At 44.6% G+C, this 12,919-nt stretch overlaps 1 protein-coding gene across 1 annotated transcript in view; it reads right to left on the reverse strand.

The window, feature by feature from the left end:
* Positions 1–12,919, reverse strand: part of SLC4A5 (solute carrier family 4 (sodium bicarbonate cotransporter), member 5) — a 101,456-nt gene that overhangs the window by 11,739 nt on the left and 76,798 nt on the right. Inside the window, exons 17-22 of the mRNA XM_008590000.1 lie at positions 12,293–12,493; positions 8,085–8,198; positions 6,626–6,787; positions 5,674–5,852; positions 4,266–4,338; positions 458–526 (exon numbers count right to left, since the gene is read on the reverse strand). Coding sequence (XP_008588222.1) covers positions 458–526; positions 4,266–4,338; positions 5,674–5,852; positions 6,626–6,787; positions 8,085–8,198; positions 12,293–12,493 — 798 coding nt within the window. The remainder of the gene's footprint in view (positions 1–457; positions 527–4,265; positions 4,339–5,673; positions 5,853–6,625; positions 6,788–8,084; positions 8,199–12,292; positions 12,494–12,919) is intronic.

Below are 12,919 nucleotides of genomic sequence, written 5' to 3' on the forward strand. Positions count from 1 at the left end.
TACCACATGTTCTCACTTATTGGTGGGAGCTAAAAATTAATAAATAAATTCACACACACACACACACACACACACACAAAAAAAACCGGGGGAGCGGGGGAAGAAGATATAACAACTACAATTACTTGAAGTTGATACGACAAGCAAACAGAAAGGACATTGTTGGTGGGAGGGAGGAGAGGGAGGAGGGAGGGAGGTTTTGGTTTCGGTAAGGGGCAACAATAATCAACCACAAGTATATCGACAAAATAAAATTAAAAATAAATAAATAAAAAATAAAAAAATTATATGACCCCTATAAAGTACCTGGTATATTTTGCCTGGCACATAGTAAATGGTAGTATCACTATTAGTATTATTCTCTCATCGAAGTAGGAAGGCAAGCACTTGGGGTCTTGGTGACATGGAACCAGACATGAAATGCTGACTCCATGACTTGAGGAGAGGAGAGCATTACCTGAATTCCATTCAGGGAGGCCACGCCCATATAGAGGAAGACTCCGTACAGCACCGGCATGGGGATGTACTGAAATGAGAGCACAGCTGTGAATCAGGCCTCTGCCCGAGTGGGTCCTTGGCCACCTGTTCAGGATGATAGTGTCATCCACAGAGGCATCTGGGGAGCTGGACATTTGGAGGAACTGAGGGTCTGAGGGCAGATCTGCAGCCAGAGTGTGGGTGGAGGTGTGAGACGAGGGAATCTGGGGCTCTACTTCTCCCTTCTTGGCTGGCATAGCTAGCCCAGCACTCAGCTGCTCTCTTGGTCCAACCCCTCTTCAGGCCCTGCAGAAGCCACGTGGTCTGGCTGAAGACACTCCTGGAAAGTAGGAAAGCTCCACAGATGGCACTCTGCTCATTCCTGCCAGCGTCTTTCCATCTCCAACCTCAGCTGCTCAGTTCGCAGGGGGGTGGGGACCTTTAGTGAGCTGATTTACATCAGCAGGGAGTACCAAGGACATTAACAAAAGTCACGCATCATACACAATCAGGTAAAAAAGAAGTAAAACAGAAGTATATAAACTAACCACCACTAACCACTGATAGTATGGTATGTACCTTCCTTCCAAGCATGCATACAGGTAGTTTCTTTGGTTTTTCTAAAATGGGATCATATAATTACACTGTTCTACAATCATAATCCAAATCTTTAAAAGCCTTTGGAGGCATTTTCTCCATTGTTTATCTAAGTCGTGTTTCTGCTCCTTTCATCTGCTTTATTTGCACCTGTGGCCCGCCGCTGTGCACAAAGGCTTCTCTACCTAGCTCTCAGGGTGGCTGTGTTGGAACACTTTGGAGAGCACAAAATACAATGCCAACACAGGCTGCCCAACTTGTAGACAACATTTAAGGATGTCAATAAATCCAATCAAATAAATAACCTCTCTTTTACAATGAGTTAGGCTGTATTCATTTTTCAGCACAAAACACGATTTAGGCCTATATGCTATAAACTTCAATCCAAGATATTTGAACTAAAAGTAAAAAAAAAAAAAAAATAGGGAAATACAGGGCCATTACATCATTCCATTAGTACATGGCTTATGAGAATTTTGCTTAATTATGAAACAAGGTAAAAATTTCAATGAACAACACTGTCCTACCACCTTCAAAGTGGGGGAGCAATTGGTGACAGAAGGATTGAAGACTATCACTCTTTCTCTAAGAATAAACATTACTGTGTCTAATATCAATACAACCATTCATTGACACTTGAGAAAGAGAGGGATTTATTTCCTTGCTACTCAAAGTATGGTCCTTGAAGAGAGAGAGGATTTAGTTTCTTGCTACTCAAAGTATGGTCCTTGGACCAGCATCACTGACATCATCTGTGAGCTTGTTAAAAATGCAGAGTTATGGGCCTCATTCAGACCTACTGAGTTTGTATCTGCATTTAACAGGATCCCCAGTTGGTTTTTATACACATTAAAAGTTAAGACACACTGGAACAGCACTCTATTGGAGAGAATTGGTACAAAAACAGATGTAGCATCGGAGGACCTCTCCCCTGTTGGCTACATAAACAAGAATTAAAGATTTCAACTAAAAAGTATGGTCTTGGGTAGGAAATTCTCCAGTGTAAGGTCTCTATGGGCCTAATATTAGGCTATGCTTAATTTGATAGACATTGACAAACCTATAGTTGCAAAAAGTTAAACTTTATGGAATAATTCTCTTGATTGGAAGTAAATGATGAGATTAAGTCTAGGGCTGCAGATCTTGATCATATCCAGAAAAGTTATATTTTTCTTGAGCTGGATACACCAAATATCTTTTCTTTAATACAAGATCAATACAGTATTTAGTGCTGGTGTCAGCTAGTGACAATGTTTTAATCACTTTAACAATTTTGAAAGCCTATCTTTTTAAAAAGGTATATACATGATACGATCAAATCAGAAATCCTAAATCTTAAGATTAATAAAAATCTCAATAGGTCTGCCCTGCTACAAAATGCATCAAATACAATAATGGTTGGTTAAATAAATTGTTTTCTTTTTCATTGTTATTGTAAAAGAACATGGGTGGGCATACTTTTCTATTCTCTTTGTGACCTCATGCAAAGACAATATCAGAGCATTTGGAGGGAGCTATGTGGACTCTTTCATGATGGCCAGATCAATAATTAACATTTCTCCATATCTGGCATTTTACCCTATTTACAGAGCCCACTTATCTTTATAAGATGTGTAAATTAATACTGGAATATAGTTCAAAGCTTGGAAGAGTTACAACATTTGAGCCAAGAACTGCAGCAGAAGGGAGTTTCCATTATTGCTAAAAATGTACAACTATGACATATCACCCAAGAATCAGCAATGTGACTATATACATCACCACCAAAGGCTTTGGCAATATCAAATCTTATGCTCAGAATTATTTTCATTTAAATTATTTAAATTATACTAGAGTGAGCATGTCACATATTAAGAATATAGATAATATTAGTGCAAAAACAAAAATTTACTAAAATCAGATGTCGAAAATGAGTGCAAAATATATATGCATAACATAATAAATGTGTTCATAAAATAACTGATCACATTGTAAATGGAACAAAAGGAGGGAAGCCATAGTGGAATTTTCTAGCTGCTTTGTGTTCTATTCAAATGTAACTGAGAGCGGCTGTGACATGACTGAATCGCTGAGCACGCTCAGCAGTTGGGACAGTAAGCCTGGAACAGCCGGGGCTTGCTTCTCTATCACAGGGACATGGACGCTACTATCTGCAAGTGTTTATAGAATTTGGGGTCCCTAAAGAATGCTTATATTCAAGCTTTTTTGTGCAAATACTTGTCTGTTTAACAGTTATCAGGATTGACACAATGGTTCTTTGGAACCCTCTTCACAAAAGTAAATATTCCTGGTCATTTACACTTTTAAATAAACAAAATGCCTGTCTACTGTGTGTACTGATTCTCAAGCTAGAGATATTTTCCATTGTAAAGAAATCAATTAGCATCACGGTTCTTTAATCTTTGTTTTTTATAAGGTCACCCCTGAATAAACTGTTTTGAGATATACAAAGGGGGAATATATCTGTAAAAGCTTAGGGCAATTGCAGGTGAGCTTAGTTCAAGAAAGGAAAGTCTTCCATGGGTGTTAATCAAGGGAAAGGGTGATTGATAGGTGACCAGCTGGAGTGGACAGCAGTGGGAACACACCATTCCTGACCAGAAAGTGACTATTGTGGGGGACACCTGCCTCAAATGTACCCCTATTTGATTTAGTCTCTTCCAGCTCGTTTGGTGGGACATGAGCAAGAGAATCTTCAAACTGTGTGGGAAAAAGTCACTTACATGCTAAGAGGTGACTGACAGAGGAGCACAGAAAGGCATGGAGGATGGCTCCAGAAGCCTCCCCCCGACACCCTGCAAGTTTTAAACTTTGGAAAATGGGCAAGGAGGCCTTGAGGGAGATCCAAACCACAGCAGCATGGACACACTCAGCTCAGAAAGTTCCTGATCTGAGCAGGGATAGAACTTGGCAGAACTTTCTGAGGGAAGAGTGTCCTCCAGAGAGGTGAAAGTGGAACCTGGCAGGGGTCGGGGAGAGCAGGGAGTTTTGGTGATGATAAGAGATGATTCAATATTACAGAAAGCAATGATGACATCCTTGAAACATCACTTTGGCCTAATAAGATCCTGCCTTTTAGGTCCTAGAGGCCAGTGATCCTTGGGCATGTGTGGACGCCTCCCGCCTCTGAAGCATCAGCTCTCTGCCTTCTCAGGTGACAGGGCCCTGTGTGTGAGGGTGCAGAGGCTCACCTTCAGGATGGGAGCCAGGAAGACAGAGATTCCGGTCAGGATGAAGACAATGATGCCAGTTACTCTCTGTTCCCTGACAGAGAAGAGCATATGGTCAGAGGTGTACCGGAGATGCTCAGTGATCATTCCCAGCCCTACTTCGGGCACCTGAAACTTGTGCCCAAGGCCATGGCCTCAAGGGGCTTTTGCACTGGGCTTTGCCTTGTTGCCTGAGGCCCAGCTGACCTGCACAAGGGGAGACACAGAGCCCCTGACCCTGGTGAGGGCATTCTGTAGGGGCATTGGGAGGTTGTTTGGTGTAGTGGCTAATAGCTGGGGTGCTTGAGCCAGACGGACTTGGGTTGGATCCTGGCTCTGTCACTTACTAGTTGTGTGGCATCCAGGCAAGGCCTGTGTCTTGAACCTCAGTAGAACAGAGATAATAATGGCACCTACCTCGGGAAGTTATGTGAGGATGAAGTGTGATCTAAAGTGCTTGTTACCCTGCCCTGTGATGATGAGCTCTCACTTCCGTGGGACATGACTAATGAGAATCTTGGGAAAGGGGGCCTGGCTTCTGGCAGAGCAGATGTCAGGGGCTGAAGGCCAGGTTGGTTTTCCTGAGTGCTCAGGCCCAGTCACAACCCAGGTTGGAGGCCCAGGCTCTGGGGCATGTTGCTCAGGCCCAGCCATTGGGGCTCAGGGGCCAAGGAGGGGACACTGTTCTGACCAGTCCTGAGCCCTGCAGTTGGGCAGAGCAGCCTCATATGGAGCATGCTGGACAGCCCAGGTATCCCGAGGCAGTGGGGAGAAGCTCTTAGGGACAGCCCCTTGGGAGAATGCCAGGGCCTAGTACGGACTCCCTGGAGGCCCTAGTGGTGGAAGATGTGCTCCTCTGCCTAAAACAGCTCGGGGACCTGACATGGGGCTGAGAGGAGGGGCAAGTGGAGGAACAGAAGTGACAGGCCAGGGCCACCGTCCAGGGAGTAAGGGTGGTTCTGGGAAGGCTTTCTGAGGAATGGAGATTGGGCAGGACCTGAACCCACAGGAGGGCCTTGATACAGCTGGGGCAGGAGCTTGGGGGGGCCTTGAGGAAGAGACAAAGGGCAGGATAGAGAAAGGCCCTGCGGGGCCTGGAGTGGCCTTTATAGATGAGACTCTCTGGTGCTCATGTATGCATGTGTGTGAGTGTGAGTGTGTGCATGTGTGTGTGTGTACTACTTGGCAGTCTACTAAGAAAACAGTACCACTTAGAACTGCATTTCCCTCTCTCTGCTTCCCTCCCTTCAGGAATATCACTCCTATCCCTACGGTTTCTGGCTGTCAGAGCAGGGGCCCTTATTGAACAAACTCCTTGATGGTAAGAAGAGCCCTCCCACATGCCGGCCACTCCTCCTCAGGTGAGCCCCAGGCCCTGGTCCCCTCCTACCTGACCCCCAGAAACTGGGGCTGCTCCCCAGGGGCGCTGGTCTCCGTCTCCATCTTGAGGCTGTCGATGTGAGCGATGGAGATGACCGTGGCGGCCACATACCAGGGCAGCCCCATAAAAGAGCACAGGGCCATGAGGATGCCCACCCAGAACAGGTCCAGATGGTAGCCAGCAGACTTCTGCAGGGGGCAGTGGGAGGAGAGAAGCTTCTGGGGAGGCTGTTCCTCCCCTAAGCAGCCTTTTTGTGAACCTGGTTCCAGGGCTCCCCTTGCCTTCCAGAGAGTACTCTGAGGGGGACTGCCACCCTGAGATCTTCCCTATGAGGACTTCAGAGGTGTGTGGACCTTGCTACCCCCAGAGGTCTTTTCAATTGCCACCTTGTCTGAAAGGGTTAGCCAGGTAGGGGACACAGGTAATGGAGGAGAAAGATGTTCAGACTTGGAGGGGCCCAGGGCTTGAGTCCCTGGGAAGAAGGACTCCCACCCAGTGGCCACAGTAGCTCTGCAGGGCCCCAGCTGGGCCACACTTAGGCCAAGCCGAGAGTGATCCAGACCCAGAGGCAGGGAGGGGAGCTGCAGGGACCAGGAAAGCTAAGTAAGTTCCTCTGCCTTACAGTTCCAGGTCAGTCCCCCTGTCAGAATCTGCTCAGACCCCCAAGTTCACTGTCAAGAGGTACAGAGCTGAAAGGTCAGTTGGGGAGCAGCAAGAGGGCTGTGCCCAGTGGCCCAGCCTAGGCTCGATCTTGGTCCTCAGATCAAGTCACCCTGACCCTGTTGGCCTTATCTGCATTTGGAGGTCACCCCCACCCCTGACACACCACATGGGAACTCCAGTCTTCTGCTCTCATATTTTGCTGACCCAAAGTATTGAAAGAGGCATCATCTCCCTCCTTCGTGCCTCTGACTCTGTGGGAGGTAAGAGGCTGTGCCTCTGCTCTTAGCACCAGCCTCACCCTCAGCTTGTTCTCCTTCCGGTTGACGATGACGGCTGTGATCTGCTGGTCCATGAAGATCAGGATGGTCACCAGCAGGGCAGGCAGGATGCTTGCTGGGTACACCCACCATGGGTTCTTCCCAAAGGGGGCCACGAACCAGCCTCGGTCAGGCCTTGTGGGCTGAGCGGGAGCAAACAGAGAGGCCCTTTCTTCTCTCCCTTGTCCCAGGCACTTGCCTGCCCTGGCCCCGCCCTGCTCTTTCACCTCCTCACCTTTCCCCAGCTGGGGTTCTTTTCAAGCATGATTTTTTCCCTTAAAGACATTAGACACCTGCAACTTTAAAGAGACCATGGAGGCAGACAGACATGGGAAGGAGCATGAACATGGACGGTGTCTGCAGAACTAAGGAGATAATTTGCTGCAACCGCCCTGGGATTGGCTAGGAGACAGGAAGGTGCAGATCAGAGGGCAGGCAGCCAGGAGAGAGTATTCTATTCAGTCACTAACTGCAAAATAACAAAAAGTGGAAATAAACCCAACAGTCAAGAATAAAGAATAAGATGGGCCCAGGGCCTGACGCTCCTGCCTCTCCTGTGTCACCTGTTGGGGGGCATTGTAGAATTGACTGTAAAACACTGGACATCAATTCAGACCTGCATGGTGAGAATAAGGGATTACTTGTGCAGAAGCTGTGCTGAAGTTTTATCTTTTGTTTTATTTAAGAGAAAGAAGTGCTTTAATTTCAAGGCCAACACGAGTTGTATGAGATGTGTTTAAGGTACTTAGGAGAACCTTGAAATAATATCTGGAAGGTCAAGATCTCAAAGGCTGGAAGGGTAAGTTCCGGAACCTGGACTCCTTGCCCTGATTAGGTGGTTGGTGCTCTTGTGAGGGAGGAGGCTACAAGCAAGTGGCACCAACTCGGGACTAATGGGCAATTTCTCAACCAGTGGTTCTCAAACTAGAGCATGCCCCAGAATCACCAGGGGGGAATGTTAAAATGCAGGTTGCTGGGCTCCACACCCAGCGTTTCTGATTCCATAGGTTGGAGGTGGGGCTGAGAATCTGCATTTCTAACAAATTCCCAGATGATGATATGACACTGATCTAGGGACAACACTTTGAGAATCACTGTTCTAAGGGATCATTTTCAGCATATCCCTGTTGGCTCAGCTTGTGGACTACCGTAGGTCGGGGAATTGGAGGCCCTCAAATGGAAATCAAGGGGCTTCCACAGGGCTGCAGGGTGGATTCCAGCACCTCCCCATTCTATGGCTACACAGCAGGATTTCATTGTGAATATGTCCACACCCACCATCTCAAAGGACCAGCCATGCACAGGAAGGGGTGGGGCACACAGAGAACCGACAAGGTCTCTTGGCTGAGAGGAGAAGAAAGTTTGATCAGCATAGAGGGGAAGGGACATGCAGCTGGTGGGCAGGCAGAGCAAGTGCCCAGAGCAGGGCAAGAGGCAAACCTTGATGACACTGGGCACGTGCAGCTTGGGGGTTTCCAGGCCAAAACAGGCATCAATTCCACAGAACAGCAGGATGGAGAAAACAATGGAAAAGTCAGCCACCAGTGCCCGGACCTGCAGAAAAGAGATGAGCAAGTGAGCGAAGCACCCGCCCAGCTCCAGGCAGACCCAGTCCTCAGGGACTGAGGAGGAGAATGGTTAGGAGCATGGGCTCTGAAGTCAGCAGACCCCGGCTCAAATCCTGGCTCTGACCCTTTCTGGCTGTGTGACCTCAGGGAGGCATGACACCTCTCCTAGCCTCAGTCTCCTCCTCTGTAGACAGAGATGATGAAAGCACCTACCCCAGAGGCGTAAGAGGGCTTGGCATATGGCAGTCAAAGTGGGAGTAGCTACGATCCCTATGGCCATGGTAGCATTGCTGAAGACAAGTTCTGGTGGGACAGACTGCACCTGGTCACCCAGCAGGTATGGTGAGGACAAGGGTTGTACTCAGAAGGAAACTCTAGCTCCTAAGAATGTGTGACAGACTGTCACGCCCCCACCCAGGCTGAGGTAGGCCTCCCAATTCCACTGGGAACCTCTGTCTACTCTCAGATTCTCTGTCCACCAAGAGTCCCAGCCTCGCACTCTTCTGTTTTCAGGAGGCTTTTCCTAGGCCAGGTTCTGGACCTGACCTCCCTGCCCTTTCTGCATCAGTGCCCTCTGAACACCCCTCCGCAACTCAATCTCCACAAGTCTCAGGGCAGAGGATCCCCTGATGTCTACCCAGTCACCTTCTTTATCTTTTCGGAGAAAGCAATTTGAAGGACAGGGGCAGGTGACAGCCTATTGGATTCATTCCCTGCACCCCCTACACCCCTTTAAGGTTATTATAAAAATAAAATATTCAATTGATTAAAAACTGACATAGCATAAAAAGACTTACAGTGAAGAGCAAAGCCCCCCCACCTCAACTTTCCTTACTCCAGTCCCACTTCCTGATAAACCAATTTATGTCTGCTTGATTTTATCTGTTCTGGAGGTTTTCTCCTCATATGCTTATATTTTTATATTTTGATTTACTAATTAAAGGTATTATGTAATGATTAGGATTTAGATTTACTCCCGCTATTCTTCCTGCCCTTTCCTCGTTCCCAATCTTTGATACTTATTTTTAAGCTCTTTCTGAGAGTTTCCTTTGTACTTTCAAGTCATATAATTAAACCTCTCTTTCCGTTCACTTTTGCCAATCTCTCTCCTTCTCCTGTGTGACGGGTGAGCATCACTGCCCCATCCTTCTACCACTTCTCTCCTCCCCCTTCCATCTTGTGACACCTCCACTTTGATTGTTAAGTTGTCAAAGTGGAGAACACTCAAACCCTGTTCCATAAACATGTCTGTCTCGTGTGTTTTATCTACAAGTTGATTCTAGCTGAAAACCAACAATAGCTTTACACTGGGATGATCATATAAACTTTGGTAACAGCAGAATCAGGTAGTAGGCTAGGTTTAAACTTCCTTTTCTACAATATTCCTAGCATCCAGATCAAGAAGTTATTAACTTAAATCATATGAATTTTCCTTTTTTTGTAGGTCAAAACAAATATATGCAGTTCCATGTGGGTCAACCTAATATAAAGATGGGTGTAATAAACGGCTGTGAATTCTTTCCCACATTAAGAAATAAAAACGTAACTATTCAATTGATGCCTCTTCTGTCACCCAGGGGCATCCCTGTCCCTACTCTCTACAGAGAACCATTGAAATCTTTATACTTTTACTAAATATATATCCCTCAACAGAATATGGCATTGCTTTTCCTGTTTTTAAATTTGCATACATGGTAGCATATTATTTGTAATCTTCTGCAACTTGCTTTACTTGTTCAACATTATATTTGTGATAATTTTTTGTTGTGGATAGATGTAGCTAGAGTCTGTGTATATTCATTGGTGCTTAATATTTGCACGATTATTTTCCATTTGTTTCGTCATTCTCCTGTTAATAGATATACTTAGATTATTTTCATGTTCTCCCTCTCAGAATTAATGTTTTGGTGGTCATTCTTGTATGTGTATAAGACCTTCTCCAGGATGTATACATGGGAATGGAAGTGCTCATCTGAAATCACGTCCATCTTCAGCTTTATCAGAGTGCCAACTGCTCTCTAAATTGGATATACCTGTTGACACTCCCACACATCACTTTTTACCTCCAACACCTGGTGTTACAAGGCCTTTCTGTGATTATCAGTCTGATGGGTATACAACAGTGTGGCCTCATTATTCTCTGCAACACTAAATTCCAGGATGCAACAGATCAATTTTTAAATTGAGGGGGGAAAAATTGGTGGCACAAGAATTTCATACCACATGAATCATTTTTCATCCTGCAGACAATGGATAGACATTCTCAGATGAAGTCACTGCTCTAGAATTTGTATATAAGAGGAGACAGGGAGATGATCTGGTTGGAAGTGGGGAGGAAACTTGTCTTGAGGGTGCATTTGTGTTGTAGGCACACTGTTTTTTACTCAGTTTATATTTTGCAAAGCTTCCTTAAGAGCCTTTTATTTAGTCTTTACAAAATATTGGGAAAAATTCTAACTATTCATATCAAAGATTTTATCATTATTATTAGTAGTAGTAGTAGCAGTAGTAGTAATACTTAAGATGGCTTTAGGAGAGTGCTCATAAGGTTTATGGCAGGACAGAACTGCTAAAATTCTTCCAGGCACCCCTTCCCATTGCATAGCCATTACTCACATATGAAAGTACTCTTTTAATTAATAAATATTTTAGGGCTTTCCAGTTAGCTCAGTTGGTTAGAGCACAGTGTTATAACACCAAGATCAAGGGTTCAGATCCCCATAATGGCCAGCCGCACACACACAAAAAGATCATTCCAATCACAATTAGAAAATGAATTTAAAATAGCAGTTAGTATTTACAATAGCATAAAAAACCCAAAATACCTAGGAATAAATGTAACAAAAAATGTACATGACCTCAATACCAAAATCTATAAGACATGGAGAGGAAGAAGACCAAAATAAATCAAGTATACCATATTCATGAATTCAAAGACACAAAATTTGAAAGGTGTCAGTTTTCACCAAATTGACATATAGAGTCAATATAATCCTATCAAAATTCCAACACGTTTTTATTTTGGTCAAAATAAAAATAAAATAAAAATAAAAATCTTAATTCATGATCTTAATCATGAATTTTAAAATTCATGTGGAAATGCAAAGGAAAAAGATATTATTGAAAAAGAAGGACAAAGAGGGGAAGCTTGGTCTATAAGATATAAAGATATAAACTCATTATAAGCTATAGAAACAAAGATGGGGATACTGGTATACAAATAATCTAGAGAAACAGAATGAAGAAACCAGAAACAGATCCTGTAATATAGGAATATTTAATATGTGACAAAAGAAGCAATGCAGAACAGTGGGGGAAGAATGGTCTTTTAAAAAGTACTGGAACAATTGTCTATTTATATAAAAAAACAAACACTATCTCACGTTACACATCAAAATCAGTTCTGATGGACTGTAGGATTAACATGAAAGGAGAAACAATAAAGCTTTTAGAAGATAACAGGAATATTTTTCTTGAGGAAAATTCTGATATATTAGTTTATAGTAAAACTAAGAATTTTTATTAATCAAAAGATAGCATTAAGAAAGTAAAGAGTTCTTATAGACAATATATCATAAGAAAAAAAAAGTAAAGAGGCCACTCATAGAGTGGGAGAAGATATTTGGAACACATATAATCACAAAAGGGTTTCTATCTAGAATATATAAAGAACCGCTGTAAATCAGAAAGAAAAAGATAGAAAACCCAATAGAAACTGTGCAAGAGGTTTACACAGACACTTCAAAGAAGAAAGACAAATGGCCACATACTGATAAATACAAGATAAGGTTTTCAACTTTATTAGTCAACATGGAAATGAAAAAGTTTTGAAACACAACGAGTCACTAGTACACAGAAAGGCTAGAGACAAAAGTCTGACAGTATCAAGTGTTGTCAAGGGGACTTGGCCACAGTTCTGACTCCAAAGTCTGCGCTCTTAACTTGAAAAGCCCCACTAGGCCAGTGCTCATGTGGTGTCCATCCTGTAAGTTGGCCAGAACCCTTTGGGAACACTCAGTAGGGGCATTCCTTAACAATAGTCTGACTGTAGGTCCCTTCCTAACTGTAAGGTGAGCTTACCTTGGTAGGGAAATAGCGGCTGGATTTGAACTTCTTCAGGGTCAGGGTCATGGAGTATGTCCCAAAGAAAAGGATGAAGGACATGAGTGCCAGGTCTGGGACAAACTGGCAGGAATTCCCAAGCAGGCGCCCACCATAGCTCAGACACTCCTTCTTGCTCAGCAGGGACCAGTCCAGCGCTGTGAGGTTAAGGGGATTGTACTTGGAGACCAAGCACAGGAGAGAAAGGGTCAGGGATTTCCTGATGGGTCAGCTGTGTCCTTCCCCCTGTAGCCCCCAGGCAGCCCACAAACCCTCCCACCCTTGGAGGGGCCCCAGCCCTCCTGTCCATGATTGTGCCCTCAGCAACAGTTATGTTCCTGGGGACAGGCTGGTTCGAGGAATGTCAAGCAATCTTCCTGGGAAGATTAGGAGCTGACACATGTTTCTTCATCGTGTTCAAGTATGCACTGCTTTGCTAGCAATGAGGGAAAGTACAGAGTAGGGGATGACTGGGAAAGGACTGGCTCCTTTCCCAGTCAACCAACCACAGGTCCTGTCGGTGTCTCCCTCCCGGAGTGCCTCACATTTATTCTCTCTCCTCCTTCCCCTTGCAACTAGCTATAAGGAGTGTATGGATTAAGAGGA

This window comes from Galeopterus variegatus, unplaced genomic scaffold, assembly GCF_000696425.1.
Source record: "Galeopterus variegatus unplaced genomic scaffold, G_variegatus-3.0.2 Scaffold5799, whole genome shotgun sequence".
Classification (NCBI taxonomy): domain Eukaryota; kingdom Metazoa; phylum Chordata; class Mammalia; order Dermoptera; family Cynocephalidae; genus Galeopterus; species Galeopterus variegatus.